The 16,670-nt window shown below is 39.7% G+C and overlaps 1 protein-coding gene across 2 annotated transcripts; it reads left to right on the forward strand.

Annotated features, from left to right (window-relative positions):
* The first annotated feature begins 1,963 nt into the window (after positions 1 to 1,963).
* zgc:110045 (uncharacterized protein LOC664755 homolog) lies at positions 1,964 to 13,618 on the forward strand. 2 transcript variants are annotated; one of them, XM_056394643.1, is made up of 13 exons: positions 1,964 to 2,457; positions 5,419 to 5,529; positions 5,695 to 5,718; positions 5,844 to 5,876; positions 5,988 to 6,104; positions 6,832 to 6,963; positions 7,388 to 7,516; positions 8,664 to 8,753; positions 9,347 to 9,388; positions 9,801 to 9,876; positions 10,831 to 10,883; positions 11,797 to 11,966; positions 12,325 to 13,618. In XM_056394643.1, exons 2-13 carry the CDS (start codon positions 5,452 to 5,454, stop codon positions 12,683 to 12,685), a joined length of 1,305 nt encoding a protein of 434 aa, XP_056250618.1. In that variant the 5' UTR covers positions 1,964 to 2,457; positions 5,419 to 5,451; the 3' UTR covers positions 12,686 to 13,618. The 2 variants fall into 2 exon arrangements, with proteins under 2 accessions (XP_056250618.1, XP_056250619.1); XM_056394644.1 differs by having other exon boundaries at positions 13,257 to 13,618.
* The last annotated feature ends 3,052 nt before the right edge of the window (positions 13,619 to 16,670 follow it).

Raw genomic sequence — 16,670 nt, forward strand, 5'->3', positions numbered from 1 at the left:
ACTCAGCTGCTATAAACGTTTTACCGTCATGTGACAAGCTAGTTTTTTTTATTTTTAGCTTTCTCCTCTTGTCAGTGTGTCAGGAATATAAACAGTGAGCTAACAGCAGCTAACATGGCTAAAGAGCATATATGAATAACAACAGATGAAGTTATTTTAAAAAGTTAGTAAGATAACTTATTATTTCACTCATTATTTCTTTATGGACATATATTCTGATAAATATATGTCTCACAAACATTTAATACTTATAAACGTGTCACAGAAATACAATAATATTTAATAAACATATTTAATGCTGTGCAGTATATAGTATTTAACATGTATTGATTTGTTGATTTATTGTTGTGATTTTAAGCATTTTAAAATATGACTATTCATTAGTTTCTAAGGTATGTTGAATTTATTCAGTCTTTAACAGCTGCTCTTGGTCTTAAACCTGAAGACTGACATTTTATTTATCAGTAATTCATTAATTCACATTTGATTCCTTTAATCAAAGAATAACAGGGATTGTATTGAAACCCGGAGAAGTAAATGTATCTGGTGTCTCCAGATGTCTGATAGACATAAAGTTAAGCACAAATGTTGATGAAAGAACCACATGAACATTATATTTATCCTTCACAGCCCTTTAGCATGATTGCATTGTTGCATTGACATTTATACTGCTTTAACTGATTTTATCAAATGTCTTAGTAATCACATCACAGTAACCCCACCACATATAGTCCACATTTTATCCTCATTGACACACAATGTGCATAAAGGAGTTAATTAGGACGGCTGGTGTTCAAAATCTTATTAAAAAATATTGATTAGTTCACATTATTCCAGTGTAATGATTACTTTATGTCAAGCTGCTAGACCTGCTGTGTTATTAAAGCCAAAGACAGATAATGATGAAATAACCATGAGTGTATCACATTTATCCTTCTACATTCTTTGAATTTTGCTAAAAATGTAGTGCAACAATGACTCAGTTTCTTTTCATTTTTCAGGATGTTCCTAATTTGAAATGTACCCTGCTTTCAGTAACAGTAATCGATTACACCAACAGGTAATCACTTCACACTAATCCCATTACATGTAATCCCTGACTCTTTAACCTCACTGACACACAAGGTACATGAAGGGGAGAAAATTAGTCACAAGTGATTTGTATAAAATGCATGATCACCTCATGAGCTCTGAAAGGAGAGTACCGGGTCAGACACCGTGTCACTGACAACTCTGACGGCTTTGTTGTAGTTCTGAGTCTGTTTGCAATTCGGACACAGAAAATCACACTGTTGTACAAGTTTTATTATACTTTTCTGAACTTTTATTGACCTTCATTCCCTAACCTCAAATCCTAACATGACCTAGGCTTAACCCCCGAAAAAGTCCCTTAAAACATGAAGAATACCCACACTTAAAGGGATTATCTTCATCTGTCTGCTTTCATGAAGACATCCAGCCCTTTAAATCACAGAAATACAACTTGGAAGTTGTATTGAAATCCTAGTTGAGAAGTGAATATAATGTGGCCTGCTTAGATGTCTGATAGACAGCCATGAGGCTGACAGCAGCCATCATTGTCTCCGTGCAACGCACTGAATAGTAATTAAATATGCCACTTATGCTTCACTGATTCATTTCCTTCACAATTTCGAAGCTCAGCTGAATACATTTTTCAGTGCAGAAGGGCTGTATTGTATCCAGTATGGCCTCATTACGAGGGCAGAAGGGCTTGGTGTGGGGGAGGGCCGAGGCAGTGACGGGGGGAGAAGCACCCCATGAAGACATTGTGTTTAACATCACTAAATAACTCAAACGCCACATTGTCCTTCCCAGCCCTCAATTAGTCGGGTTCCTTGTACAAAGCACCGATTTCATACAGGGAGATTTATTTTTAGAGAAAATCCGGCCCTGTGCAGGCAGGAAGCTCTCTGAAAATCTAATGAAGAACACAGCAGTCATGCAGAGTTGTTAGTCACAGAGCAACATTGGTTAACAAAGCTTCCCTTCAGTGTCTCTGTGTGTATTTCTGATGACTGCAAAAGGCTAGACCTTCGCGTTTTTTTTGTTGTTGTGGTGGTGGCTGTAACTGTAGCTTGCTCTATCTATGCATGCTGGACAGTGTCCAGGCAAAGAGCCTCTCTGCCCTGCCCTCAGGCCTCTCCAGCTTGTGGATCTCCGTGCGGAGGAACACCTCTTTGGTGGCTGTGACAGGGAGAATTAGGCAAGAGATGCGGGTTCACTTGCCCTGCGTAGGGGCTTATCTTGGGCTAAGCTGAGGGACTAATAGCAAAGCCAGCCTCCGCTCCAGCCAGTCTGAGGGCACAGGGAGCCATCTGTCCACTCCGTGGATAACTAACAAAGGGGGCAAACATTGAAGACGGACCACAAAGTAAAAGGCTGTTCATTTTGGAGATATCAGAAATAAAGAAGAGGAGCAAGTATTCTCTTTATAAGGTCAGTACGTTATACTTATCATGCATTATAGGCCCTTCACTAAGAGAGAGAAGGGTCAGACTGGTCAGTTTCTGTTAACAGTGTTGCTGCAGGACTATAGTAATGTTGGGGTTTAGCCAGACAGGAAGTTCAAGTGTAACTTTTAATACAGCTTTCTTGTTTTGCTTTGTTCATTTAAAGGGAGCTGAACTAGGTGAGGCTTTGTTTTAATACATTACTCCTGACACCCATTAGGTTAAATTAATTTGAGCTGCTTGTTTTTCTGCTGTGTTGTAAACGCACTTTGCTGCGCTCATAAATTCAGAGATCGGTCGGGCTAGAATTAATATTGCATTAAACCAGACATGTGATGTATCTCCAATACTGTAACCCTTGTGTTGAGGGAGGAATGCCATGCTGCAAGGCCCCATGCTTATAGTCTAATATGTGGTGGCTCACAAATAGTTATAAATAGAATAGAATAAATAGTTAGACATAGAACAACAGTTTAGATAATCAAGAAGCAATTAAAATCTATCATTATGTTGAAGGTAAAATATCTGGCATGAAATATATGGAATTTCTTTTTGAATTCATGTCTTTTAAAGAGCATTTTTCCTAAAGCACTATTCTATATGATAATGTACAATACAATAATCTTTGGTGTTAAAAAATTCTTTGTGTTCCCCTCAAATTTGAATATATTTTCAAACGAAACTCCTCAAGTAATCCACTTAGACATTGTTCTCCCGTTCCCTCAAGGATTAATGCCCCGTTTTTTTTTCATTGTCTGAAACACGTTCCTGCCTGTCACTTCTGTGGGAGCTGGGTTCCTGTAGATTATCTGTTTTATCATGTGCACTCTGTGGGTGCTGTTGTGCACCAGTGTTTTGTTCGGAAGTCTTGAGTGGGCGCTGACATGCTAGAGGTGACAGAAATGGGTCAAAAGGGTCTTAGCATTAACTAAACAAATCCTGGCCTATAGGATTAGACAGAGATGTTGCTGTTTATTTGATGTACTCACTGTAACTTTATAATGATACACGGAGAAGGAGAATAGCTGTGGGTCTTGTTAGCAGAGAGACACCCTCCACTTATTCACAATATTGTTTGGATTAAGTCCTTCAGCTCAGTCTGGTATTATCAACACTGGAATGTGCTAGAACAATATCTTATTGTAAACTCAGCTGAGGGAAAGCCATGTTTTATTTGCCCATGATCACACTGATGCTGCCACATGTCATTCGACGACTACTGACAATTGTGTTGTTATCAGAGTTAGCATGCTGGAGGCAAACTCATTCATTTTTGGTCTTTTACCTTTTTTTAGGTGTGGGATGGCGGCAGAGAGTTTTGTATTTATTGATTTGTGTGAGTATCTAAGCTGGGGTCTGTGGGAGGGTCAAAGGTCATGTATTAAAGATGGAGTTCAGCCTTTGAGGAAATAGCTTGTTCGTTTTCTTGCTGAGAGTAAAATGTTATAAGATGTTACAATTTTGTAGTTTAACTTTGTTCAGAGTAGTGTCAGCTTCTCCCCCTGTCTCCAGCCTTTATACTAAGATAAACTAACCGGCTCTCTTTAGCTTCATATTTAGCATATACACATGAGAGTAGTATCTCTCTACCTAACTCTCCATCAGGAAGCAGATAAGTGTGATTTCCCACAATGTTGAACTATTGCTTGAAAAAAATATGTCATAGTGTTAAAACCCTGGAGTAGGATTGAATTAAACTCTGGATTAACTGGAAATACCTCATACACACGCGCCAATAGCGTGTCGCCATGTTCCCTCCTCCCCTTTGAAATCGCCAAGGTTTCAGCAAGTAAATCTAGCATTTGCATGAAGCCAACGTGACCAGCTACTCAGCTGCTACATAATCCGGGCAACCCCTGGTTAAATGATATTTTTTCATTTAGTTTATTGAGTGTATTCATTCATCTGTTTTCTGTGTAAAGTGGCTCTCAAAGACTGAGCTTCATCATTCCTGGTATTAATGAATGTCATCAATGGTAAAAGCATAATCAGAATCATGATGATCTAATAAACAAGGTGACCTTGGTCCTTTATAGTTAAACTCTATAGTTTTCTCTGTCTATTATGGTGCAGTAAGCTGCCTACACTTTTTTTTTTTTGTTCTGCAAATACAACCAATTGGATACGCGGCCACAACAGAGCCGACATTGTGTGGTGTGCTGTTATATTAAGAGACAGTCACACACACATCACTTGATCCTCAGGCCTCCACGGCACCAGTGGCTTCCTTAGTATCTTATCTAATCCGAGGGAGTCACACAACTTGTATTTAGCCGGAACTAAAGACACCGTCCCATGTGAAGATTGCACCTAGTGATAGGCTTATCTTCCCCCGCTCACTACCACACCATCAGAAGACAAACAACTATGGTCTACAACTCTTCAGAGAGCATCAGCCCCCTGATAAATTCTTTAAAAAAAAGACAAATTGGCTCCTTATAGCAGCATAAAAGCAACTGTTCCAACTTTGTAGTATTTTCCAGTTACTTTACATTCTCCATAGTTAAAGTAATGATCCATAACATTTTCAAATAGAGATCTCTTTTATTGCTGCTGCAGCTGCAGCTGCAGACTGGTTTAACAATGATGATGCTGCTAACACGATAGCTTTAACATTTGCAGTGTCTGGGTGCTGTTCCCCAGGAAAATCTTGTTGAGCACAGTGAATAATACATTTCACATTTGTAGCAGTTTGACTGTAAAACACAGAAGAAGAGCAGGCTAGTTAGCATAACAAAAATAAGGCTGCAAGTTTATTTAAACTTTTGAAGTGCAATACTTTCCACTCTTGAGAGTTTGACTTTATAATAAAATTCATTAAAACACACTTGGATCTTGCAGAGAACACGTCTTCAGCTTTACAGATAATTTCCAGAACCACCTGAACTACCAGAGCGGGGGTTATTATGCATGGGGACTGTCTAAGATGATTTCTTTCTTTTTGCAGAGTGTTTGCTTTAAAGCTTGGAGAACAGAGAGGATGTCAGACAAGGAAGAAATGGCTTCAGATGGGAGCCTGAATGTTACACTGACGCTGAGACTGCTAATGCATGGAAAGGTAATTCACAGATGTGGTATTTGTAGTAATAGCCTAATCGTCTGGTAATGGCATGCAGTTGCTGTTAAAAGGATTACATCCTGCTCCAAATGTGAAGAGCTGTTAAGAGAAAATCTTGTGTGTTGCCTCTTGTGTGTTCAAGCATTGTTATCTTTTCATTCACAGGAAGTTGGCAGCATAATTGGGAAGGTAGATTTATTTTACAATCCATCAAAATGTATTTATTCACTCTGCCTTTCTTCTGGTTGTCTATTTTTTTTCTTCTCATAAAACTAATCAGGCCTCCTGTTTTATCATTTCTTACATGATTCCAGAAAGGAGAAACGGTAAAGAAAATGAGGGAGGAGGTGAGAATTCACTTTGACATCCATAATGTGGAATCATATAGAATTTAATGTGCCCTGGCAGATCAATTACAACTAATCAAAGCTGGAGTTATTGTGGGTGTGTGTTTCCAGAGTGGCGCTCGCATCAACATATCAGAGGGATCGTCTCCTGAGAGAATAGTCACCATCACAGGACCTACAGAGGGCATCTTCAGAGCTTTCTCCATGATCGCACAGAAGTTTGAAGAGGTACAACAAAACACAAAAGCAAGATACTCCACAGCAACGTTAAAGGTCCAATATTTTACACTGTGTTTTATTTGAAGTGTTGATCCATAAGAAGATATATTTGTGGTTTTAAGGACCAAAAACCATCTCAATGTAGTTTTACATCTCTCAGGCTTCTCTGAGCTCTAGTAACATAAGCTCAATGAGCCAATCAGAAGAGAGGATCCCAGTTTCTCCTCTTATTGGCTGACTGGTTTGTGAGTGATCTAATAAAAATTTCACGTAAACAGTTAGAGAAACCAAATTGTCTAAGGTTGGATGGTGGGTCCATGTGGGCAGGGCTTGGGGCGTGGTTGAGAGCGGTGACTGCTTTGTTGTGACATCACAAAGTTACAGAAGTCCTGACGGCTGGTTTTAAGGCTCAGTTTCTGAATACAGACTGTGTACATTTCTCTGTGGACTGAGGCTTTGACACTTTCACAGTATTAATATAGAGCCTAGACCTGATGTATAATCAAACAACACAGGTACATCTCACTAAATACAATATGGGTCCTTTAAATCATTAATAAAACTCTATTGTTTTACACAAGAATTTAATAGAGATCCTTTGAAGACATTGTCTGAAATCTGAAGGACAGTGAATGCACCTTTTCCTCAAAAAAGACTTGTCAGATGAAGCTGACATTTTTACACCCTGTGCTTTAAAAAAAACAAAAAAACAACATATTTTTGAATTCTCCCTCAGGACATTACTGCAGCAATGACAAACAGCAACGTGACAAGCAAACCACCTGTGACACTTCGTCTGGTTTTCCCAGGGAGCCAATGTGGCTCACTGATTGGCAAAGGAGGCTCAAAGATCAAAGAGATCAGAGAAGTAAGTGTCCTTTTCCTTTTTTTATTTTCTATCAGGAAGTTGTTTTTCTGCACCCAAACACGCACAGAAACGCTCCTCCTCAGGACCCTGACACCTCAAGTATCAAACACTCCAGTCAAACTTTTCTTATTCCTTGCCGCCTTTAAATGTGTGTGTTTTTTTGGTTGCTGCTCATGAAAATCCCACTGATTATGCCTGTAAAGATCAGAGGAGGCTGAATACCCGTTCTGAATGGACAATATTTGTGTGCACCTCTTCAAATATTGGAGCACACATTGCTATTTGGCTTGCAGCTGCTCCCTGCATGTCAAAATGTGTTTGGGGTAATTTGCGGGTGCTTGAAACAGCATTTCAATTTGGGTGATGGTGCGCTCTTTTCAGCAATAAATAGCCTTTGTTTCTTCTGCTGTCTGGCGATGTGAAGACCACAGGCGCTCAGGTTCAGGTGGCAGGAGACATGCTGCCGGACTCTACAGAGAGGGCTGTCACAATCTCCGGCACTCCACAGGCCATCACTCAGTGTGTAAGACACATCTGTTCTGTCATGCTGGAGGTAAGCACTGTCAGACAGCAGATGATCTTCACATTTAGCAGCTCTGTTTAGGTGTCAAGTATGCCACATTTGTTTAGGCTGTGGTTAAAGGTGTTCAGTAGCACATTTAGGATATTTTAAACCTGAGCAATACTGAGCGGTAATACTTTAACCTAACCTATGTCAACCCTTATTTGCATATAAAATAAAAACATAAATGTAAAAAATATACACGAAACCTATTAGAAGTTGGAACAATTTCATATATTGACATGGACAGTATGTCTAACCCATACAAATATGTATGTTCATGTATGTATGCTTACAGTTTTAGACATAAGTTACATAGGTATATAGAATGTATCTTGTTTTTATAACCTTGCATATATAAATTCAATATAACATAAAACATATATGGACACAACATGTTATACGGTAAAAATATTCATCATATAGATATGTTTTAATATACTATATGTACATATACAAATTTTACTATAGGTTTTTCATATATGTTCTAGACTTATATCTTTAATATATCCAGACGATGAATATATGTGATAATAATATATCCCCTGATATGTGACATATATGGCAACATCCCTCTTGATATCGGGACATATATACCATACATATATATTACATTTCTTTATGGGGATAAACAAACAATCCCGCATTATAACCAGTTTGCAATCCCATTTGGCTGTTTATTTTCCACTAATATGTGGATATATTATTTTAAATAAAATCATAATTACTATTTTTGTAGGTGTAGTTGAGTTACCCGTTGTAATTGTAGAAGCACCACTTGGAAGGGAAAAACTGAAGTATAGTATGCTATAATTTTGTTCATAGTGATTCATATAAACTTGAACATGTAGGTAAAATTAGTTCCTTTATATTAGCATCCTAATACTAACGTTAGAAAAGGAATGTGAATTATGATGCAAGCCCAGTTGACTTCTTTGAAAATTGTCAAAAACTTTCCGGTGTATTCACAGTTGTATCATGAGGTTCTTTAGTCCAAGGTTTCACTGACAATGAATGGGATATAAAAAGATAGTGCAAGTGATATAAAAAGGCATATAAAATAGCAAAGGTTGTTTTCTCAGCTGTAGCAGTGAATAAATTCTTTCTCCCTTTTTGCTTGGCACGACTGTGTCTGTAGTCTCCACCAAAAGGAGCGACTATTCCCTACCGTCCCAAGGCTATACCTGCAGGAGCCCATGCAGTATTAGCACCGCAGCACTCTGCACAGGTAAGTAGACACATGGGGGCTATTTAGCTCTGATTTTAGCCTCTTTCTGAAAAACATAACAATTGAATAGGCTCCTTATTTGGTGGGATCTCAGAGTCACACCACTAGAGGGACACATCTGTGTAATGCTGTGAGCAGAAAGATGAGGTAATGATGTTATTAAAAGAGTATCAAGCCAAGCTGTAATGTGCCAGTGATATGAATAACAGTCATTTACATTAATAATCCCCCTGCAGTGTGAAATCTGAACGATGTCGTGACTAAAGCTCATGTTTTCCATGAGCTGGCTAGCCGCTGTCCCGAATTTGGCACAGTCTGTCCTGACCTATCAGACATCTGTTTATGTTATTGGATTTCTGGCCATGGTCAAAGAGGGGGAAAAACAGCAGATGACATTTAGATAAAATTCCATCAAATCTATACACATCAGAGCTATGGAAAAGAGAGCAGGGGTGGGTTTTCAGACATGCAGTCACTGCATTGAGGTTGCTCTTCACACTCTGTGTGTGATAAATTCACATTTGAAGTGACGTGTTTCAACATGTCTGCACCTCTCAATCACATCACCACATCTCTTCTCTCACTCTGTCCAGGCATTTGCAATTCCAGGGCAGTATGCTTTTGCGCATCAAGATGTAAGTATGATCATTTGATTGACTGACATCAGCCCTATTGACCTACTCCTGCCCACTCCCTCCAAGCCACCACTACGCCCTCTGTGTACCCTACTCTGCAAAGATGAAACTTCAGTAATCTGTTGACATTACTAACTCTAACACACGGTAGCAGCATGCGTTGATTGAAATGAAATCTGAGATCGTAAGAGTTCATGATCAGTTGTAGCTTTGTAGCCTGAGAGATGTGACTGTATTTTTCAGAAGACTAGCTTGAGAAGCCAGCATGCCTTTCTGAAGGAAATGAATCTCTTTCACACTGACACCATCTGTGATGTTTGTGAACTTCACATTGGCTCTGTATTGTAGCTGTCAGCTCCTCTGAAATAATCCAGTTTGATTGGTTAGCTCTAACTTCCTTCCTACCCTGCAGTTGACCAAGCTTCACCAGTTGGCTATGCAGCATATCCCCCTCCCTTCCCTTGGGCAGAGCAACCCTACCTTCCCTGGTACGTACCCACGGCTCCCCAGGGAAGTCCATCTATCCCTCTGTCTTCACTCCTTTTTGAATCACACCATCAAAACATCCCTGTCACTACAAAAAGAATCAAGGATGTCTCCATTGTTTCAGACTTTCTCACAGGTATTTGTAGAAGATGGCTCTAAATAGATGTACATATATCCAAAAAGATCTGCTATTTTGCAGTGATATTTGCAATAAAATGAAAGAGAAAAGAATAATGAATAGAATAGTGATGTTAAGCCAACAAACTAGTTTATTATCAACAATCTTGAAAGTTAGTGACTGAAATATTTATAATCCAAAAGAGTAGGTGACAGATTAAAGCAGACAGTATGATACAAAAGATGGAATACAAAAGAAAAAGAGACTCGTCTGAGAGGGAAATGTGAAAAATGACAGAAAATATTTACACTTTAGTAAATATTTAATCATTTTTCACAATTTCTCACATCCTCCCAAAATTTCAGCTCAGCTCCATTTGCCCCAGTTCCCTTCTTCCAAAATAAAACAGATCCTAATCTCTTGACCCCATCCTTCACCTCTGCAGCGTTTCTCCTTCAAATCTAACATCGTCTTGGCCAGACCATCCCTGACCTCAACCACCCCATCTACTCATATATTTTACCACAACTAACTAAGAACGAAACATTACATTATGATTACATTGGCTGGACTGGTGTGATAAAACTAATGAAACCTGTTCATTTTATTTAAAAAGTAGTTTTTCCAATTACAGTAATGTGAATAGAATGTGTGTAGGATACATATATACAATGTAGGTGTCTAACAAGGAATATTTTTCTGCCATATGTAATTAACATGTCCCTAATTTAGCTGTATAACAGTTATAAACTAGACAAAGTAGGGCAACTTGTCATGCAGTGAAAGTGGAAGCCATTAGCACCATACTGTTGTTAGCGTTCCTTGTCCTACTTTGCAGGATTGGATGCATCTGCCCCCACAAGTTCACAAGAGCTGGCAATACCTAATGATGTAAGTGCCACATTGTTTGTATTCCTCCAGCACTAAAACTCACACTGATAATCCTCATGCCACTGACTTCATTAGCACTTTCTGGGAGGACAGCTATAATGAGGAATTTATGGACACTAGTGTTGCGCCTTCTTAGCTACAGAGAGTAATTTATCCCTTGTCTCTAACTTAAATTACTGTGGGGCTATTATCGTAGTGCTAGCATTACCAGTAGTAGCCTGTTGTAGCTTGAAAAAGACAAAAATATTAATGTAACCTCAGTGTTTCTAAGGCTCTATAGCAGCCTATTAGCTGTTAGACATTAACCTTATATAAGAATAGTTTAAGCTATGCTAGGTCAGCAAAACAGATGTCTTAGATAAAAATGTTTTATATTCATATAGAATTACACATACTACAACCTAACCTCTGCCATAAATTGATACCACCCTTATGTCTGTATGGTAAATGTGATCGTGGAGCCAGCAGCCGTTAGCTTAGCTGAACATAATATAACATTTGTTTAATCCACACAAAGACTGAGGTGTAAAAACAGATTAAACGAAGGAGAGATAATGCAAAGCTAAGCTAATGGGCTGCTGGTAGTAGCTTCAGATTTAGCCTACAGACATGAGAGTGCTATCAGTCTTGACATCTAACTCTCAGCAGGAAACGGTTTCACAATAATAAGTTAGTGAAGTCAGTGATCTAGTGACGATATTCAAAATATCATGAGTTTGCATTCAATGAGATGTTATAATTACAACATGTTGTTTTAGTAATGTGGCTATAAAGCATCATGCAGATGTTTTCTATGCTAGGAATATGGTTTTTCCACTGTAGAAATCTTGCTTCCAGATGCTGGTTTAAAATCTAATTCCTGAAAAACATGGAAACATGAACTGTCTTGTTATTCACGTTTCTCCACTTCTAGTTTATTGGCTGCATAATTGGAAGACAAGGCAGTAAGATCAATGAGATTCGTCAGGTCTCTGGAGCTCACATCAAAATTGCCAGTGCCACTGATGGCTCAGCCATGCGCCAAGTCACGATCACAGGCTCACCAGCCAGCATCAGCGTGGCCCAGTACCTCATCAACGCCAGGTAAGACATTACGCAGGGCAGCCACGTCCAGCAGGTCTTCACATCACAGCCTGATGATAAGAAAGCCAAACACCAAGCTATTGTATGAGGGCAGAGTTATTGTGCTCAGGGTGAGGCTGGATTTGTTCCATCTCACTGCTTCGTTCTCTTGACTGCATTAAAATCCTTATTGTCTCTGCTTTTTAACACATTCCTTCTTTGATTCTTATGTTTTCTCCTCTTTCTCACCTCCCTTCTCCTTTGTCTCACCCGTTCATCCCCTTTTCATTTTCCACTCTCTTCTCTTTAACCCCTCACCGTCTCAACTTCCCCCTCCCCTTCCCTTCCCTTCCCTTCCTCCGAACGTCACGACCTGCAGCTTAGAGATGGCTAAATACACCATGCAGGCTGCTTCCTCAGCGACCCCAGTTGACTTCAACATGAGCTTCTCTCAGTCCGCTCCCACTGCCTCCACTGCTGCTACCTCTATGGCCGTCCTGGCGGCCACCACCCCAGCCCCAACCACCATTAACGTCCACTCTCCTTCCACCTTACCAACCATCCAAAACCCACACTATGCCGTCCCCGTTTCCAGTCTTCTTGGCATGAAAACTCTCCCTGTCCTGGCTGTCCACCCAGCAGCCGCCTCCAGCCTAACACAGGGTTTATCCCCTTACACCGCAAAAATGTCAACCTCCGGCGTCAAAAAATCAGATAGGCAGAAGTTTGCTCCGTATTGATGTCTGCTTTTTAAAGCGTAGCCAGTGTAAATGACTGGTAAGACATTATTGAAATATGTCAATTTAACATTAAGGGTATAGCTTACACCAACGTGTGTAAGTTTTGCCAGTGTAGCACTTGTTTTCCATAAATCAGGAGGATATTAAAAACATGCTGAAAGGATGGTGGTATCAAAGCAAACATGTCCTCATTAATTAAACAGGCAGCGGAGGTGAATATTAACTCAGCGCATTATCTCACGGACATGCATAACAATTAATGTGGGTAACTCAGGCTTGTATTAGTATCCTAGAAAAAGATATTTTTTCAAATGGATTCATGTCACAGAGCTTTATATGAAGACTTACACCATGAGATGTGTTTTCCATGATGCAAATATTGACTTAGTTTTCTATCTGTGTAACTAGTTTACAATCAGTTTTTGTTAGAGAATGCAAACTAGTATCTCAAGACGTGGTGCTTTGTTGGCAGCAGGCTGTTAAATTGTTTGTCTTGTACATTAGAAGTCAGTATGTAAAGTATTTTTGCTCCACTCTTCTGTCATATTTCCCCCCTTTTCCTTCACTATAGGCTCTCATCAGTGCTAACAGGCTTGGGTGTCCTGTAGTAGCGCTGCACTGTTGCAGTTCTGATGGGATTATCCTAAAGCCACATTGGATTCTAGTGGATTTCACTCTACACAGTAATCCTGTAGAGCGGGACCGGCCTAACTAACTCATTTATTGTTTCTGTACACTGGCGTGTTTCTTGTTTATTCTCCAACCTAAATGAGTGGAGTGCTTCAACTTTCAGCATCTGAAATGGACGCTGAGCAATTATTGTACTGAATGATTTATTCATGTGTTTCTGGTGAGGACCCCCCACCCCCCACCCCCCCTAAACAAGGCAGATTTGTTATATTTGCTGATGAAATGACTTTGAAATAAATGGGACTTTTTATGAATGAAGATTTGGTTGTTTTGTTGTAATTTGTTAATGTAGAAAATCTTTTGCCTTTTTGCTTAAGTCTATTACCCCTATATACAAACATCAGCTCTGAGGATTTATGCATTGTTTAATCTGAAGCGGCTTTAAGTTTAATTGTATATACATCAGGACCACCAGCATTTAAGCTTTTTTCTTTAAAATGTCATGTGGGCTCAAGTTTGTGAACACAGGCTGTGTGCATTTCTCTGTGGACTGAGCACTTTGATACTTTCACAGTATTAATATAGAACCTAGACCTGCTTTATAATCAAACAACACATGGACATCTACTTTTATACATATACGAGACAAACACAAGTTTGGTAGACTTTGTATCATTGCAGCGGATAAGGAATTTGAGCCCCTGTTACGATATGATATTTTTTGAATTTCACATTTTATTGTTGCAAATCCTTGAGATATGGGCAAACTGAATACAAACAAACTGAGGGAACATTTTCCCAAGTTTTTGTCTGACCTGTAGAAACCCAAAGACTAGACACTGCATACTGTGAGACTTACAGCAATCAGATACTTTTCTCCATATTTTAATGGTTTTTCTCCGAAGAGAAAATGTGCCTCCACAGACTGCACATGTAAAACATTAAACAGCAGTGATGCTGAAATATAGACAACAATAGAGAGCAGTAACAGCAGCCATTACACGTTTGCAGCACACAGATGTATAGCGATTTTGGCAGGTGTACAAAGACAGCTCTGCACAGGCTGGTTCATGGTGTTGTGGATGCAGTTTGTTGATGGCAGAGTGCACAAAGCTCCTGCCCAAACAAACTTTTCCCTCCTGCGCTCTCCCGAAAAACAGAAGCAAACTTGGCCTAACCTCACAGTAAATATTCAACACAGGCTGTGGCAAAATTCTCACAGGTCCGGAAAAAGAACGACTTAACCTCCAGATGTCCACTCAAGCATACAGCTAATGGGCAGGTAGGGCACAGTCTAGTCACTCCTTGTTCCTCTCTGTCCTTTACCCCTTTTTTACCCCTGCCCCTCTGACTTCAGCCACAACCCCCCCACCCCCCACCCCCCACCACACCCCCCACCCCCCTCACTGTAAAAACCAGGAGGTGGGCACTTCTGTTCTGCCCGATCAGTGGAGTATGGGGTAGCGAGCCACATGGGCCATTTCCACATCAGGTCTGGAAATGCTGAAGTGGAGATAATCAATAGTTAATGGGGGCAGAAATGTAATGACAGTGAAGGATGACATTTCAACCTCGGGGAAAGTGAGGCAGCAGAGAACAGTGCTACATGTATGCTTATGTGTGCCCAGGGCAGTCATGAGTTCACAGCCAGACTCTAATGCTATATTAATGATTTCCTTTTTCAACCTGACACAGGCAGGAGTGAGGGACCCATTTTGGGAGCCTGCTGCCATCATGCAGTTTTGAAAAGCAATTTGGAGGTAAATAAGTAAATAAATAAACTTTTCTTTTTTGGGAGCATAACCAGGTGAAAGATTGTAGCAAATTGGGAGACAGGGCTGTCTCTCAATCCCTGATGAAAAATCACTGCAATACTCTATAAATATTCCTCAAGGGACAGACTCACATATCTTTTACTTTGTCTCTGGTATTCCCTCAGTAGTTTTCCACAGAATTTCTATTGGCCAGTGTAAGGTTTCATACCTATAACACCTATAACAGTGTTATTATGATCTTCTTAAAAGAACTTATCATGTTATAGTATCTACTATATATGTACTTGTGTTTCTTTGATAGAGGTGAAGCTCTTAATCAGCCGTGCTGTAGCTTGCCTGTGTGCATGCAGGCCTGGAAAACTGAGGACAATGACACACTCAGCATTGCTTTCTGTTCTTGTTCATTTGGGGTTTTAGCTCCCTGAGGGGAGTTTTCATTCTACCGGTGGTGCAAGAGGTAAGAGTATAGCAACACCACTGTATTAAATATAGCCTAGTCTATTGCAAACAGAAGTCATGCATTCAAAATTACCCAGCAAAAGTACAGCAAAGTGTAAAGAAAGGTAAAGGAAGTGCAGGGAAAGTGGTCCGTCAGAGTTATAATCTATATTATAATACTGAATTACTATTATCGAGGCATTAATTTATAATGTAGCTGGGAAAGGTGGAGCTCATTCTAATTAATGGGTGGTTTAATTTATTGTATAACGACGTGTCATATTTTATTTTCTAATTCTTAAGCTTTTAGCCACGCTGTGGTTGGTGAGTGCTCAGCTGTGCTGCCCACTGAGATATCTCAACAACTATCAGATGAACCACTGTGGCGTTCTGCACAGACATTCATGGACCAAAGATGATGATTAATCATGACGATGATATTTCTTCTAGCAGAAAACAAGTCGAAATTTCAATTTGTCCAATTTTGGTTTATGACTTAAGTAAAGTAAATAAAGTACAAATTTGCATGTGGTTATTTTCCGCCGCTGCATTTTACAGCACACATATCTTGACTACTTTAAAATAAAAAAATTATACATAAAAGCATTTCTCTGCCAGAATGTTATTCCTGCTAGTGAAGAGACTTTGACCTTCATTTCACTTAATAAAACACAAAGTGTAATTGAACAGTAAAATATGAAAATTTTAATAATAAAAACAAACGAGACCTTTCATTGCTGCTGGTCCAAGTGACGTGCAGATGGTGATGGATGCTGCGCGTGTGTGTTTGCGTTTGTGTTTTTATATCCTGGTGGGGACGTCAACCTGAATACACAGGACTGTGGCTCAGGAGGCAGAGCGGGTCGTCCACTAATCAGAAGCGAGGTTTGATCCCTGGCCCCTCCTGTCCACATGGCAAGGTGTCCTTGGGCAAGATGCTGAACCCCAAATTGTCTCTGATGGCTGTGATGTATGAATGTGCGTATAGGTGAATGGGTGAATGCGGCATGTATTGTAAAGAGCTTTGAGTGGTCGATAAGACTAGAAAAGCACAATATAAGTGCAATCCATTTACTATTACACACTAACCCATGGCAGAGACATCTGAGAAAGGAGACTGTGCACTTACAATCATTTCCCTT

This window comes from Seriola aureovittata, chromosome 14, assembly GCF_021018895.1.
Source record: "Seriola aureovittata isolate HTS-2021-v1 ecotype China chromosome 14, ASM2101889v1, whole genome shotgun sequence".
NCBI classification, from domain to species: domain Eukaryota; kingdom Metazoa; phylum Chordata; class Actinopteri; order Carangiformes; family Carangidae; genus Seriola; species Seriola aureovittata.